The sequence below is a fragment of the Electrona antarctica genome (assembly GCF_951216825.1).
Source record: "Electrona antarctica genome assembly, chromosome: 6".
NCBI lineage: Eukaryota > Metazoa > Chordata > Actinopteri > Myctophiformes > Myctophidae > Electrona > Electrona antarctica.
This window is the reverse complement of record NC_136811.1, coordinates 58,560,306-58,577,109: the sequence shown is the minus strand read 5'-3', so window position 1 is coordinate 58,577,109 and position 16,804 is coordinate 58,560,306. Positions and strand designations below refer to the sequence as shown.

The window sequence follows — 16,804 nt, the reverse complement described above, 5'->3', positions numbered from 1 at the left end:
GCTTATTCTGTTTTTCATATGGAGCTGAAATGACTCCTCTAGAGTCTAGACCAAGGGGTCCTAATCCTTTCAGGACACGACCCCTACAAATAATCATATTTGAACTGGGGACCCCGCCCCATGGGGACCCCCTGGGGACCCCCCAGGGGGTCCCCCTTGTGAACTTGTAGTTCACAACGCCTGGCCCTGCGAGGCTGTGAACTTGTAGTTCACAACGCCTGGCCCTGCGAGGCTGTGAACTTGTAGTTCACAACGCCTGGCCCTGCGAGGCTGTGAACTTGTAGTTTGGCCCTTCCCAGGCGTTGTGAACTTGTAGTTTGGCCCTTCCCAGGCGTTGTGAACTTGTAGTTTGGCCCTTCCCAGGCGTTGTGAACTTGTAGTTTGGCCCTTCCCAGGCGTTGTGAACTTGTAGTTTGGCCCTGCCAGGCGTTGTGAACTTGTAGTTTGGCCCTGCCAGGCGTTGTGAACTTGTAGTTTGGCCCTGCCAGGCCTTGTGAACTTGTAGTTTGGCCCTGCCAGGCGTTATGAACTTGTAGTTTGGCCCTGCCAGGCCTTGTGAACTTGTAGTTTGGCCCTGCCAGGCGTTGTGAACTTGTAGTTTGGCCCTGCCAGGCGTTGTGAACTTGTAGTTTGGCCCTGCGAGGTGTTGTGAACTTGTAGTTTGGCCCTGCGAGGTGTTGTGAACTTGTAGTTTGGCCCTGCCAGGAGTTGTGAACTTGTAGTTTGGCCCTGCCAGGAGTTGTGAACTTGTAGTTTGGCCCTGCCAGGCGTTGTGAACTTGTAGTTTGGCCCTGCCAGGCCTTGTGAACTTGTAGTTTGGCCCTGCCAGGCCTTGTGAACTTGTAGTTTGGCCCTGCCAGGCCTTGTGAACTTGTAGTTTGCAGAACAAAATAAAGGAAAAACAGTGCCCTCTTTTCCTTGTGAGACAGAAACAGAAATGTAACATTTTGGAAGACAATGAGTCTGTGATGCCTACTGATCACGGTAGGCCTGTGTGTGGCTCTCTTTAACCTGTTAAACCCATGGCATGCACTTTAAATAAAAACTTAAAAAAAGATAATTACAAAAAGTACGTAATTTATTCTAATTGTTGTTATTGAGCTGTGTTGGCACGTCTTACTTGTGTTAATGTGGTACAGTAGTGAGTTTTATCCCATCCGGTCCTCTCTCTGTGGTAACAGTAGTGTGTTTTATACCATCCGGTCCTCTCTCTGTGGTACAGTAGTGAGTTTTATCCCATCCGGTCCTCTCTCTGTGGTACAGTAGTGAGTTTTATCCCATCCGGTCCTCTCTCTGTGGTACAGTAGTGTGTTTTATCCCATCCGGTCCTCTCTCTGTGGTACAGTAGTGTGTTTTATCCCATCCGGTCCTCTCTCTGTGGTACAGTAGTGTGTTTTATACCATCCGGTCCTCTCTCTGTGGTACAGTAGTGTGTTTTATACCATCCGGTCCTCTCTCTGTGGTAACAGTAGTGTGTTTTATACCATCCGGTCCTCTCTCTGTGGTACAGTAGTGTGTTTTATACCATCCGGTCCTCTCTCTGTGGTACAGTAGTGTGTTTTATCCCATCCGGTCCTCTCTCTGTGGTACAGTAGTGTGTTTTATACCATCCGGTCCTCTCTCTGTGGTACAGTAGTGTGTTTTATCCCATCCGGTCCTCTCTCTGTGGTACAGTAGTGTGTTTTATACCATCCGGTCCTCTCTCTGTGGTACAGTAGTGTGTTTTATCCCATCCGGTCCTCTCTCTGTGGTACAGTAGTGTGTTTTATCCCATCCGGTCCTCTCTCTGTGGTACAGTAGTGTGTTTTATACCATCCGGTCCTCTCTCTGTGGTACAGTAGTGTGTTTTATACCATCCGGTCCTCTCTCTGTGGTAACAGTAGTGTGTTTTATACCATCCGGTCCTCTCTCTGTGGTACAGTAGTGTGTTTTATCCCATCCGGTCCTCTCTCTGTGGTAACAGTAGTGTGTTTTATACCATCCGGTCCTCTCTCTGTGGTACAGTAGTGTGTTTTATCCCATCCGGTCCTCTCTCTGTGGTACAGTAGTGTGTTTTATACCATCCGGTCCTCTCTCTGTGGTACAGTAGTGTGTTTTATACCATCCGGTCCTCTCTCTGTGGTAACAGTAGTGTGTTTTATACCATCCGGTCCTCTCTCTGTGGTACAGTAGTGTGTTTTATCCCATCCGGTCCTCTCTCTGTGGTACAGTAGTGTGTTTTATCCCATCCGGTCCTCTCTCTGTGGTACAGTAGTGTGTTTTATCCCATCCGGTCCTCTCTCTGTGGTACAGTAGTGTGTTTTATCCCATCCGGTCCTCTCTCTGTGGTAACAGTAGTGTGTTTTATACCATCCGGTCCTCTCTCTGTGGTAACAGTAGTGTGTTTTATCCCATCCGGTCCTCTCTCTGTGGTAACAGTAGTGTGTTTTATACCATCCGGTCCTCTCTGTGGTAACAGTAGTGTGTTTTATCCCATCCGGTCCTCTCTCTGTGGTAACAGTAGTGTGTTTTATACCATCCGGTCCTCTCTCTGTGGTACAGTAGTGTGTTTTATACCATCCGGTCCTCTCTCTGTGGTAACAGTAGTGTGTTTTATCCCATCCGGTCCTCTCTCTGTGGTAACAGTAGTGTGTTTTATACCATCCGGTCCTCTCTCTGTGGTAACAGTAGTGTGTTTTATCCCATCCGGTCCTCTCTCTGTGGTAACAGTAGTGTGTTTTATCCCATCCGGTCCTCTCTCTGTGGTAACAGTAGTGTGTTTTATACCATCCGGTCCTCTCTGTGGTAACAGTAGTGTGTTTTATACCATCCGGTCCTCTCTGTGGTAACAGTAGTGTGTTTTATCCCATCCGGTCCTCTCTCTGTGGTAACAGTAGTGTGTTTTATACCATCCGGTCCTCTCTCTGTGGTACAGTAGTGTGTTTTATACCATCCGGTCCTCTCTCTGTGGTAACAGTAGTGTGTTTTATACCATCCGGTCCTCTCTCTGTGGTACAGTAGTGTGTTTTATCCCATCCGGTCCTCTCTCTGTGGTAACAGTAGTGTGTTTTATCCCATCCGGTCCTCTCTCTGTGGTACAGTAGTGTGTTTTATACCATCCGGTCCTCTCTCTGTGGTAACAGTAGTGTGTTTTATACCATCCGGTCCTCTCTCTGTGGTAACAGTAGTGTGTTTTATACCATCCGGTCCTCTCTCTGTGGTACAGTAGTGTGTTTTATACCATCCGGTCCTCTCTCTGTGGTAACAGTAGTGTGTTTTATCCCATCCGGTCCTCTCTCTGTGGTACAGTAGTGTGTTTTATACCATCCGGTCCTCTCTCTGTGGTAACAGTAGTGTGTTTTATCCCATCCGGTCCTCTCTCTGTGGTAACAGTAGTGTGTTTTATACCATCCGGTCCTCTCTCTGTGGTAACAGTAGTGTGTTTTATACCATCCGGTCCTCTCTCTGTGGTACAGTAGTGTGTTTTATACCATCCGGTCCTCTCTCTGTGGTACAGTAGTGTGTTTTATACCATCCGGTCCTCTCTCTGTGGTACAGTAGTGTGTTTTATACCATCCGGTCCTCTCTGTGGTAACAGTAGTGAGTTTTATACCATCCGGTCCTCTCTCTGTGGTAACAGTAGTGTGTTTTATACCATCCGGTCCTCTCTGTGGTAACAGTAGTGAGTTTTATACCATCCGGTCCTCTCTCTGTGGTACAGTAGTGTGTTTTATCCCATCCGGTCCTCTCTCTGTGGTACAGTAGTGTGTTTTATCCCATCCGGTCCTCTCTCTGTGGTAACGGTAGTGTGTTTTATACCATCCGGTCCTCTCTCTGTGGTACAGTAGTGTGTTTTATCCCATCCGGTCCTCTCTCTGTGGTAACAGTAGTGAGTTTTATACCATCCGGTCCTCTCTCTGTGGTAACAGTAGTGAGTTTTATCCCATCCGGTCCTCTCTCTGTGGTAACAGTAGTGAGTTTTATACCATCCGGTCCTCTCTCTGTGGTACAGTAGTGTGTTTTATACCATCCGGTCCTCTCTCTGTGGTACAGTAGTGTGTTTTATACCATCCGGTCCTCTCTCTGTGGTAACAGTAGTGTGTTTTATACCATCCGGTCCTCTCTCTGTGGTAACAGTAGTGTGTTTTATACCATCCGGTCCTCTCTCTGTGGTAACAGTAGTGTGTTTTATCCCATCCGGTCCTCTCTCTGTGGTACAGTAGTGTGTTTTATACCATCCGGTCCTCTCTCTGTGGTACAGTAGTGTGTTTTATACCATCCGGTCCTCTCTCTGTGGTACAGTAGTGTGTTTTATCCCATCCGGTCCTCTCTCTGTGGTACAGTAGTGTGTTTTATACCATCCGGTCCTCTCTCTGTGGTACAGTAGTGTGTTTTATACCATCCGGTCCTCTCTCTGTGGTAAAAGTAGTGTGTTTTATCCCATCCGGTCCTCTCTCTGTGGTACAGTAGTGTGTTTTATCCCATCCGGTCCTCTCTCTGTGGTACAGTAGTGTGTTTTATCCCATCCGGTCCTCTCTCTGTGGTACAGTAGTGTGTTTTATACCATCCGGTCCTCTCTCTGTGGTACAGTAGTGTGTTTTATCCCATCCGGTCCTCTCTCTGTGGTACAGTAGTGTGTTTTATACCATCCGGTCCTCTCTCTGTGGTACAGTAGTGTGTTTTATCCCATCCGGTCCTCTCTCTGTGGTAACAGTAGTGTGTTTTATCCCATCCGGTCCTCTCTCTGTGGTAACAGTAGTGTGTTTTATACCATCCGGTCCTCTCTCTGTGGTAACAGTAGTGTGTTTTATACCATCCGGTCCTCTCTCTGTGGTAACAGTAGTGTGTTTTATACCATCCGGTCCTCTCTCTGTGGTACAGTAGTGTGTTTTATCCCATCCGGTCCTCTCTCTGTGGTAACAGTAGTGTGTTTTATACCATCCGGTCCTCTCTCTGTGGTAACAGTAGTGTGTTTTATACCATCCGGTCCTCTCTCTGTGGTAACAGTAGTGTGTTTTATACCATCCGGTCCTCTCTCTGTGGTAACAGTAGTGTGTTTTATACCATCCGGTCCTCTCTCTGTGGTAACAGTAGTGTGTTTTATACCATCCGGTCCTCTCTCTGTGGTAACAGTAGTGTGTTTTATCCCATCCGGTCCTCTCTCTGTGGTAACAGTAGTGTGTTTTATACCATCCGGTCCTCTCTCTGTGGTACAGTAGTGTGTTTTATCCCATCCGGTCCTCTCTCTGTGGTACAGTAGTGTGTTTTATCCCATCCGGTCCTCTCTCTGTGGTACAGTAGTGTGTTTTATCCCATCCGGTCCTCTCTCTGTGGTAACAGTAGTGTGTTTTATACCATCCGGTCCTCTCTCTGTGGTACAGTAGTGTGTTTTATACCATCCGGTCCTCTCTGTGGTAACAGTAGTGTGTTTTATACCATCCGGTCCTCTCTGTGGTACAGTAGTGTGTTTTATACCATCCGGTCCTCTCTGTGGTAACAGTAGTGTGTTTTATACCATCCGGTCCTCTCTGTGGTACAGTAGTGTGTTTTATACCATCCGGTCCTCTCTCTGTGGTAACAGTAGTGTGTTTTATACCATCCGGTCCTCTCTCTGTGGTAACAGTAGTGTGTTTTATACCATCCGGTCCTCTCTCTGTGGTAACAGTAGTGTGTTTTATCCCATCCGGTCCTCTCTCTGTGGTACAGTAGTGTGTTTTATCCCATCCGGTCCTCTCTCTGTGGTACAGTAGTGTGTTTTATCCCATCCGGTCCTCTCTCTGTGGTACAGTAGTGTGTTTTATCCCATCCGGTCCTCTCTCTGTGGTACAGTAGTGTGTTTTATACCATCCGGTCCTCTCTCTGTGGTAACAGTAGTGTGTTTTATACCATCCGGTCCTCTCTCTGTGGTAACAGTAGTGTGTTTTATCCCATCCGGTCCTCTCTCTGTGGTACAGTAGTGTGTTTTATCCCATCCGGTCCTCTCTCTGTGGTACAGTAGTGTGTTTTATCCCATCCGGTCCTCTCTCTGTGGTACAGTAGTGTGTTTTATACCATCCGGTCCTCTCTCTGTGGTACAGTAGTGTGTTTTATCCCATCCGGTCCTCTCTCTGTGGTACAGTAGTGTGTTTTATCCCATCCGGTCCTCTCTCTGTGGTACAGTAGTGTGTTTTATACCATCCGGTCCTCTCTCTGTGGTACAGTAGTGTGTTTTATCCCATCCGGTCCTCTCTCTGTGGTACAGTAGTGTGTTTTATACCATCCGGTCCTCTCTCTGTGGTACAGTAGTGTGTTTTATCCCATCCGGTCCTCTCTCTGTGGTACAGTAGTGTGTTTTATCCCATCCGGTCCTCTCTCTGTGGTACAGTAGTGTGTTTTATACCATCCGGTCCTCTCTCTGTGGTAACAGTAGTGTGTTTTATCCCATCCGGTCCTCTCTCTGTGGTAACAGTAGTGTGTTTTATACCATCCGGTCCTCTCTCTGTGGTAACAGTAGTGTGTATTATACCATCCGGTCCTCTCTCTGTGGTAACAGTAGTGTGTTTTATACCATCCGGTCCTCTCTCTGTGGTAACAGTAGTGTGTATTATACCATCCGGTCCTCTCTCTGTGGTAACAGTAGTGTGTTTTATCCCATCCGGTCCTCTCTCTGTGGTAACAGTAGTGTGTTTTATACCATCCGGTCCTCTCTCTGTGGTAACAGTAGTGTGTATTATACCATCCGGTCCTCTCTCTGTGGTAACAGTAGTGTGTTTTATACCATCCGGTCCTCTCTCTGTGGTAACAGTAGTGTGTATTATACCATCCGGTCCTCTCTCTGTGGTACAGTAGTGTGTTTTATCCCATCCGGTCCTCTCTCTGTGGTACAGTAGTGTGTTTTATCCCATCCGGTCCTCTCTCTGTGGTACAGTAGTGTGTTTTATCCCATCCGGTCCTCTCTCTGACTCCTCAATGTGTGCTTTCCAACCTCTCTGACCTCGTCGGGGTGTTTTCACTCCCCTTCTGGCTTCCTTCTTTTCTCTCTCTCTCTCCCTTGTGGGTTCCTTCCTTCCTTCCTGCGTCCTTTCATCCTCGCCCTGTCGACTCTCCTCTGTCCTACAAAGACGTCCCGCTAGTCCCTTTCCTCTAGTCCCCTGTAGTGGTGACTCTCTCCTCTAGCATGGCTCCTCTAGTCCCCTGTAGTGGTGACTCTCTCCTCTAGCATGGCTCCTCTAGTCCCCTGTAGTGGTGACTCTCTCCTCTTGCATGGCTCCTCTAGTCCCCTGTAGTGGTGACTCTCTCCTCTAGCATGGCTCCTCTAGTCCCCTGTAGTGGTGACTCTCTCCTCTTGCATGGCTCCTCTAGTCCCCTGTAGTGGTGACTCTCTCCTCTTGCATGGCTCCTCTAGTCTCCTGTAGTGGTGACTCTCTCCTCTAGCATGGCTCCTCTAGTCTCCTGTAGTGGTGACTCTCTCCTCTTGCATGGCTCCTCTAGTCCCCTGTAGTGGTGACTCTCTCCTCTAGCATGGCTCCTCTAGTCCCCTGTAGTGGTGACTCTCTCCTCTAGTCCCCTGTAGTGGTGACTCTCTCCTCTTGCATGGCTCCTCTAGTCTCCTGTAGTGGTGACTCTCTCCTCTTGCATGGCTCCTCTAGTCTCCTGTAGTGGTGACTCTCTCCTCTTGCATGGCTCCTCTAGTCTCCTGTAGTGGTGACTCTCTCCTCTAGCATGGCTCCTCTAGTCTCCTGTAGTGGTGACTCTCTCCTCTTGCATGGCTCCTCTAGTCCCCTGTAGTGGTGACTCTCTCCTCTAGCATGGCTCCTCTAGTCCCCTGTAGTGGTGACTCTCTCCTCTAGCATGGCTCCTCTAGTCCCCTGTAGTGGTGACTCTCTCCTCATGGCTCCTCTAGTCTCCTGTAGTGGTGACTCTCTCCTCTTGCATGGCTCCTCTAGTCTCCTGTAGTGGTGACTCTCTCCTCTTGCATGGCTCCTCTAGTCTCCTGTAGTGGTGACTCTCTCCTCTAGCATGGCTCCTCTAGTCCCCTGTAGTGGTGACTCTCTCCTCTTGCATGGCTCCTCTAGTCCCCTGTAGTGGTGACTCTCTCCTCTTGCATGGCTCCTCTAGTCTCCTGTAGTGGTGACTCTCTCCTCTAGCATGGCTCCTCTAGTCCCCTGTAGTGGTGACTCTCTCCTCTAGCATGGCTCCTCTAGTCTCCTGTAGTGGTGACTCTCTCCTCTAGCATGGCTCCTCTAGTCTCCTGTAGTGGTGACTCTCTCCTCTAGCATGGCTCCTCTAGTCTCCTGTAGTGGTGACTCTCTCCTCTTGCATGGCTCCTCTAGTCCCCTGTAGTGGTGACTCTCTCCTCTAGCATGGCTCCTCTAGTCTCCTGTAGTGGTGACTCTCTCCTCTTGCATGGCTCCTCTAGTCCCCTGTAGTGGTGACTCTCTCCTCTAGCATGGCTCCTCTAGTCCCCTGTAGTGGTGACTCTCTCCTCTTGCATGGCTCCTCTAGTCCCCTGTAGTGGTGACTCTCTCCTCTTGCATGGCTCCTCTAGTCCCCTGTAGTGGTGACTCTCTCCTCTAGCATGGCTCCTCTAGTCCCCTGTAGTGGTGACTCTCTCCTCTAGTCCCCTGTAGTGGTGACTCTCTCCTCTAGCATGGCTCCTCTAGTCCCCTGTAGTGGTGACTCTCTCCTCTAGCATGGCTCCTCTAGTCCCCTGTAGTGGTGACTCTCTCCTCTAGCATGGCTCCTCTAGTCCCCTGTAGTGGTGACTCTCTCCTCTTGCATGGCTCCTCTAGTCCCCTGTAGTGGTGACTCTCTCCTCTAGCATGGCTCCTCTAGTCTCCTGTAGTGGTGACTCTCTCCTCTTGCATGGCTCCTCTAGTCCCCTGTAGTGGTGACTCTCTCCTCTTGCATGGCTCCTCTAGTCCCCTGTAGTGGTGACTCTCTCCTCTAGCATGGCTCCTCTAGTCCCCTGTAGTGGTGACTCTCTCCTCTAGCATGGCTCCTCTAGTCCCCTGTAGTGGTGACTCTCTCCTCTTGCATGGCTCCTCTAGTCCCCTGTAGTAGTGACTCTCTCCTCTAGCATGGCTCCTCTAGTCCCCTGTAGTAGTGACTCTCTCCTCTTGCATGGCTCCTCTAGTCCCCTGTAGTGGTGACTCTCTCCTTTTGCATGGCTCCTCTAGTCCCCTGTAGTGGTGACTCTCTCCTCTTGCATGGCTCCTCTAGTCTCCTGTAGTGGTGACTCTCTCCTCTTGCATGGCTCCTCTAGTCTCCTGTAGTGGTGACTCTCTCCTCTAGCATGGCTCCTCTAGTCCCCTGTAGTGGTGACTCTCTCCTCTAGCATGGCTCCTCTAGTCTCCTGTAGTGGTGACTCTCTCCTCTTGCATGGCTCCTCTAGTCTCCTGTAGTGGTGACTCTCTCCTCTAGCATGGCTCCTCTAGTCCCCTGTAGTGGTGACTCTCTCCTCTAGCATGGCTCCTCTAGTCCCCTGTAGTGGTGACTCTCTCCTCTAGCATGGCTCCTCTAGTCTCCTGTAGTGGTGACTCTCTCCTCTAGCATGGCTCCTCTAGTCCCCTGTAGTGGTGACTCTCTCCTCTTGCATGGCTCCTCTAGTCTCCTGTAGTGGTGACTCTCTCCTCTAGCATGGCTCCTCTAGTCTCCTGTAGTGGTGACTCTCTCCTCTAGCATGGCTCCTCTAGTCTCCTGTAGTGGTGACTCTCTCCTCTAGCATGGCTCCTCTAGTCCCCTGTAGTGGTGACTCTCTCCTCTAGCATGGCTCCTCTAGTCCCCTGTAGTGGTGACTCTCTCCTCTAGCATGGCTCCTCTAGTCCCCTGTAGTGGTGACTCTCTCCTCTTGCATGGCTCCTCTAGTCCCCTGTAGTGGTGACTCTCTCCTCTAGCATGGCTCCTCTAGTCTCCTGTAGTGGTGACTCTCTCCTCTTGCATGGCTCCTCTAGTCCCCTGTAGTGGTGACTCTCTCCTCTTGCATGGCTCCTCTAGTCCCCTGTAGTGGTGACTCTCTCCTCTAGCATGGCTCCTCTAGTCCCCTGTAGTGGTGACTCTCTCCTCTAGCATGGCTCCTCTAGTCCCCTGTAGTGGTGACTCTCTCCTCTTGCATGGCTCCTCTAGTCCCCTGTAGTAGTGACTCTCTCCTCTAGCATGGCTCCTCTAGTCCCCTGTAGTAGTGACTCTCTCCTCTTGCATGGCTCCTCTAGTCCCCTGTAGTGGTGACTCTCTCCTTTTGCATGGCTCCTCTAGTCCCCTGTAGTGGTGACTCTCTCCTCTTGCATGGCTCCTCTAGTCTCCTGTAGTGGTGACTCTCTCCTCTTGCATGGCTCCTCTAGTCTCCTGTAGTGGTGACTCTCTCCTCTAGCATGGCTCCTCTAGTCCCCTGTAGTGGTGACTCTCTCCTCTAGCATGGCTCCTCTAGTCTCCTGTAGTGGTGACTCTCTCCTCTTGCATGGCTCCTCTAGTCTCCTGTAGTGGTGACTCTCTCCTCTAGCATGGCTCCTCTAGTCCCCTGTAGTGGTGACTCTCTCCTCTAGCATGGCTCCTCTAGTCCCCTGTAGTGGTGACTCTCTCCTCTAGCATGGCTCCTCTAGTCTCCTGTAGTGGTGACTCTCTCCTCTAGCATGGCTCCTCTAGTCTCCTGTAGTGGTGACTCTCTCCTCTTGCATGGCTCCTCTAGTCTCCTGTAGTGGTGACTCTCTCCTCTAGCATGGCTCCTCTAGTCCCCTGTAGTGGTGACTCTCTCCTCTAGCATGGCTCCTCTAGTCTCCTGTAGTGGTGACTCTCTCCTCTAGCATGGCTCCTCTAGTCCCCTGTAGTGGTGACTCTCTCCTCTAGCATGGCTCCTCTAGTCTCCTGTAGTGGTGACTCTCTCCTCTTGCATGGCTCCTCTAGTCTCCTGTAGTGGTGACTCTCTCCTCTAGCATGGCTCCTCTAGTCTCCTGTAGTGGTGACTCTCTCCTCTTGCATGGCTCCTCTAGTCTCCTGTAGTGGTGACTCTCTCCTCTTGCATGGCTCCTCTAGTCTCCTGTAGTGGTGACTCTCTCCTCTAGCATGGCTCCTCTAGTCCCCTGTAGTGGTGACTCTCTCCTCTAGCATGGCTCCTCTAGTCTCCTGTAGTGGTGACTCTCTCCTCTAGCATGGCTCCTCTAGTCCCCTGTAGTGGTGACTCTCTCCTCTAGCATGGCTCCTCTAGTCCCCTGTAGTGGTGACTCTCTCCTCTAGCATGGCTCCTCTAGTCTCCTGTAGTGGTGACTCTCTCCTCTAGCATGGCTCCTCTAGTCTCCTGTAGTGGTGACTCTCTCCTCTAGCATGGCTCCTCTAGTCCCCTGTAGTGGTGACTCTCTCCTCTAGCATGGCTCCTCTAGTCTCCTGTAGTGGTGACTCTCTCCTCTAGCATGGCTCCTCTAGTCTCCTGTAGTGGTGACTCTCTCCTCTAGCATGGCTCCTCTAGTCCCCTGTAGTGGTGACTCTCTCCTCTAGCATGGCTCCTCTAGTCCCCTGTAGTGGTGACTCTCTCCTCTTGCATGGCTCCTCTAGTCCCCTGTAGTGGTGACTCTCTCCTCTAGCATGGCTCCTCTAGTCCCCTGTAGTGGTGACTCTCTCCTCTAGCATGGCTCCTCTAGTCCCCTGTAGTGGTGACTCTCTCCTCTAGCATGGCTCCTCTAGTCCCCTGTAGTGGTGACTCTCTCCTCTTGCATGGCTCCTCTAGTCTCCTGTAGTGGTGACTCTCTCCTCTAGCATGGCTCCTCTAGTCTCCTGTAGTGGTGACTCTCTCCTCTAGCATGGCTCCTCTAGTCCCCTGTAGTGGTGACTCTCTCCTCTAGCATGGCTCCTCTAGTCTCCTGTAGTGGTGACTCTCTCCTCTAGCATGGCTCCTCTAGTCTCCTGTAGTGGTGACTCTCTCCTCTAGCATGGCTCCTCTAGTCCCCTGTAGTGGTGACTCTCTCCTCTAGCATGGCTCCTCTAGTCTCCTGTAGTGGTGACTCTCTCCTCTTGCATGGCTCCTCTAGTCCCCTGTAGTGGTGACTCTCTCCTCTAGCATGGCTCCTCTAGTCCCCTGTAGTGGTGACTCTCTCCTCTAGCATGGCTCCTCTAGTCCCCTGTAGTGGTGACTCTCTCCTCTAGTCCCCTGTAGTGGTGACTCTCTCCTCTTGCATGGCTCCTCTAGTCCCCTGTAGTGGTGACTCTCTCCTTTTGCATGGCTCCTCTAGTCCCCTGTAGTGGTGACTCTCTCCTCTTGCATGGCTCCTCTAGTCTCCTGTAGTGGTGACTCTCTCCTCTTGCATGGCTCCTCTAGTCTCCTGTAGTGGTGACTCTCTCCTCTAGCATGGCTCCTCTAGTCCCCTGTAGTGGTGACTCTCTCCTCTAGCATGGCTCCTCTAGTCTCCTGTAGTGGTGACTCTCTCCTCTTGCATGGCTCCTCTAGTCTCCTGTAGTGGTGACTCTCTCCTCTTGCATGGCTCCTCTAGTCTCCTGTAGTGGTGACTCTCTCCTCTAGCATGGCTCCTCTAGTCCCCTGTAGTGGTGACTCTCTCCTCTAGCATGGCTCCTCTAGTCTCCTGTAGTGGTGACTCTCTCCTCTTGCATGGCTCCTCTAGTCTCCTGTAGTGGTGACTCTCTCCTCTTGCATGGCTCCTCTAGTCTCCTGTAGTGGTGACTCTCTCCTCTAGCATGGCTCCTCTAGTCTCCTGTAGTGGTGACTCTCTCCTCTTGCATGGCTCCTCTAGTCTCCTGTAGTGGTGACTCTCTCCTCTTGCATGGCTCCTCTAGTCTCCTGTAGTGGTGACTCTCTCCTCTAGCATGGCTCCTCTAGTCCCCTGTAGTGGTGACTCTCTCCTCTTGCATGGCTCCTCTAGTCTCCTGTAGTGGTGACTCTCTCCTCTAGCATGGCTCCTCTAGTCCCCTGTAGTGGTGACTCTCTCCTCTTGCATGGCTCCTCTAGTCTCCTGTAGTGGTGACTCTCTCCTCTTGCATGGCTCCTCTAGTCCCCTGTAGTGGTGACTCTCTCCTCTAGCATGGCTCCTCTAGTCCCCTGTAGTGGTGACTCTCTCCTCTAGTCCCCTGTAGTGGTGACTCTCTCCTCTTGCATGGCTCCTCTAGTCCCCTGTAGTGGTGACTCTCTCCTCTAGCATGGCTCCTCTAGTCCCCTGTAGTGGTGACTCTCTCCTCTTGCATGGCATAAACTCAGCACAAAAAGTACAGAAACTTAAAGGACCACTTCACACCACTTTTCAACCTATCTTCATATAATAGGTTCTCACTAATAATCATGATAAAATGGCACCATTTCTTTTCTACTCGGTCTGTGTCTCATAGGAGGGCTGTGGGCAGTTCAGAAATCCGTCCACCAGTGACATCATCGTTAGGCAGATTTTTTTTTAAACACAATTTTTTTACAAACATTTTTAGATTTGTATTATCGTGAGAACAATAGCTTCCATTTTCGCATTGCAACTTTTCAGGAATAGAAAGCCTGCAGTTTCTATTAGCTTGGATTCCCCATCGATGATGTCACTGGAGGACGGGTCTTTGAAAAGGTTGAAAAGGGGTTGAAGTGGTCCTTTAACTTCGGTCCATTATTTCTCCACTTCAATGATTCCATTTGGAACGGTACTTTATTTCATATTAATCGTTGATTAGTCACCTTTACAACGAGGTACAGCTTGTAAGGATCGGGCGTTCGTGGAATGAGCAACACAGCTAAATGTGAGGGTAGCGCCTCCATGTGGACTGAATGAGCAACACAGCTAAATGTGAGGGTAGCGCATCCATGTGGACTGAATGAGCAACACAGCTAAACGTGAGGGTAGCGCATCCATGTGGAATGAATGAGCAACACAGCTAAACGTGAGGGTAGCGCCTCCATGTGGACTGAATGAGCAACACAGCTAAACGTGAGGGTAGCGCCTCTATGTGGAATGAATGAGCAACACAGCTAAATGTGAGGGTAGCGCCTCCTAGTGGACTGAATGAGCAACACAGCTAAACGTGAGGGTAGTGCCTCCTAGTGGACTGAATGAGCAACACAGCTAAACGTGTGGGTAGCGCCTCCATGTGGAATGAATGAGCAACACAGCTAAACGTGAGGGTAGTGCCTCCATGTGGAATGAATGAGCAACACAGCTAAATGTGAGGGTAGCGCCTCCATGTGGAATGAATGAGCAACACAGCTAAACGTGAGGGTAGTGCCTCCTAGTGGACTGAATGAGCAACACAGCTAAACGTGTGGGTAGCGCCTCCATGTGGAATGAATGAGCAACACAGCTAAACGTGAGGGTAGCGCCTCCATGTGGACTGAATGAGCAACACAGCTAAACGTGAGGGTAGCGCCTCTATGTGGAATGAATGAGCAACACAGCTAAATGTGAGGGTAGCGCCTCCTAGTGGACTGAATGAGCAACACAGCTAAACGTGAGGGTAGTGCCTCCTAGTGGACTGAATGAGCAACACAGCTAAACGTGAGGGTAGCGCCTCCATGTGGACTGAATGAGCAACACAGCTAAACGTGAGGGTAGCGCCTCCTAGTGGACTGAATGAGCAACACAGCTAAACGTGAGGGTAGCGCCTCCATGTGGAATGAATGAGCAACACAGCTGAACGTGAGGGTAGCGCCTCCTAGTGGACTGAATGAGCAACACAGCTAAACGTGAGGGTAGCGCCTCCTAGTGGACTGAATGAGCAACACAGCTAAACGTGAGGGTAGCGCCTCCATGTGGAATGAATGAGCAACACAGCTAAACGTGAGGGTAGCGCCTCCATGTGGACTGAATGAGCAACACAGCTAAACGTGAGGGTAGCGCCTCCATGTGGAATGAATGAGCAACACAGCTAAACGTGAGGGTAGCGCCTCCATGTGGAATGAATGAGCAACACAGCTAAACGTGAGGGTAGCGCCTCCATGTGGAATGAATGAGCAACACAGCTAAACGTGAGGGTAGCGCCTCCATGTGGAATGAATGAGCAACACAGCTAAACGTGAGGGTAGCGCCTCCATGTGGAATGAATGAGCAACACAGCTAAACGTGAGGGTAGCGCCTCCATGTGGAATGAATGAGCAACACAGCTAAACGTGAGGGTAGCGCCTCCATGTGGAATGAATGAGCAACACAGCTAAACGTGAGGGTAGAGCCTACAAAAACACGAAAACAGCATGCGTTGCACCACTCACTTCACACGGGTGTGATTTTTAGAATACTGTCAGGATTTAGAAGACATTTATAGAATCTGGTCTCAGGTCTTCAATGGCTTCACACTGAATTAGAAGGACTCTCTCTCTCTCTCTCTCTCTCTCTCTCCAGAGAACCGCTTGGAGCTGACTCCCGTGGCCGCCATCTCCGTTCACCTGTTGGCCGGCGAGGGGGCGGAGCTTCATGTGAACGAGCCAATCAGCATCTCGGTGCCGCTGCCCGCCGACAGCGGCCTCAAAGAGAACGACCACATCCCGGCCTGGAGGTTCGACCCCCGCCTGGGTGAGGACACGATGCACGCACGCACGCACGCACGCACGCACGCACGCACGCACGCACACACACACACACACACACACACACACACACACATCCCGGCCTGGAGGTTCGACCCCCGCCTGGGTGAGGACACGATGCACGCACGCACACACACACACACACACACACACACACACACACACACACACACACACACACATCCCGGCCTGGAGGTTCGACCCCCGCCTGGGTGAGGACACGATGCACGCACGCACGCACGCACGCACACACACACACACACACACATCCCCGCCTGGAGGTTCGACTCCCGCCTCGGTGGGTACACGGTGCACACACACACACACACACACACACGTGCACTGTAAACTCCTCCTAGCTGACTGCGTGGAGTCATGAAAGGCTATTATTCATAAGGCTACTAACTAAAGAACCAGCTGGAATGTAGAAACCAAACATTAATCGGCAAAAATCAAAAGCACACACACACACACACACACACACACACACACACACACACACACATCACAAGTGTTGTCCCGGGGGACATGGGGGGATCAAACAACCCACTCAGGACAGGAACTAAACCCCCTTTTGGTGTTTTAAAGCATCGTGTTATACTTTTAGCTGTTGGAACAATAGCAGATCTACAAGCTCGTAGCTTGTAGATCTGCTATTGTTGAAAAACCGGGAAAATGTTGCGCAAATCTTTGGATATATATTCTTTCACAGCGAACGTTTTTAACTCATATCTTTGCTTCTGGCTGGGGGAGGGGGGGGGGGGGGTGGTCCCTGAAACAACATATTTTCAGATGAGGGTCGGCGGCCAAATACAGATAATCTTTGAGGTCCTTGACATGGAATAGTTTGAGAACCAACTGGCACCAGAGACATAGGGTTTTTGAGGAAACTTTTGAGGAAGGATTTAGAAGACATTTCTTTTTGTAGAATGTAGTCTCAGGTCTCTGTGGGTTAAGCCCCAGGCTGTAGTCTCAGGTCTCGGGGGGATAAGCCCCAGGCTGTAGTCTCAGGTCTCGGGGGGATAAGCCCCAGGCTGTAGTCTCAGGTCTCGGTGGGTTAAGCCCCATGCTGTAGTCTCAGGTCTCGGGGGGTTAAGCCCCAGGCTGTAGTCTCAGGTCTCGGTGGGTTAAGCCCCAGGCTGTAGTCTCAGGTCTCGGGGGGATAAGCCCCAGGCTGTAGTCTCAGGTCTCGGTGGGTTAAGCCCCAGGCTGTAGTCTCAGGTCTCGGGGGGATAAGCCCCAGGCTGTAGTCTCAGGTCTCGGTGGGTTAAGCCCCAGGCTGTAGTCTCAGGTCTCGGTGGGTTAAGCCCCAGGCTGACTGTAGTCTCAGGTCTCGGGGGGGATAAGCCCCAGGCT

General features: G+C 50.8%; 1 protein-coding gene across 1 annotated transcript in view; it reads left to right on the top strand.

The window, feature by feature from the left end:
* The window catches only part of LOC306925204 (uncharacterized protein), a 200,359-nt gene that overhangs the window by 110,248 nt on the left and 73,307 nt on the right, over nucleotides 1-16,804 (top strand). The window contains exon 18 of the mRNA XM_079503895.1: nucleotides 15,264-15,434. Within this exon, the coding sequence (XP_079360021.1) occupies nucleotides 15,264-15,434 (171 nt within the window). The remainder of the gene's footprint in view (nucleotides 1-15,263; nucleotides 15,435-16,804) is intronic.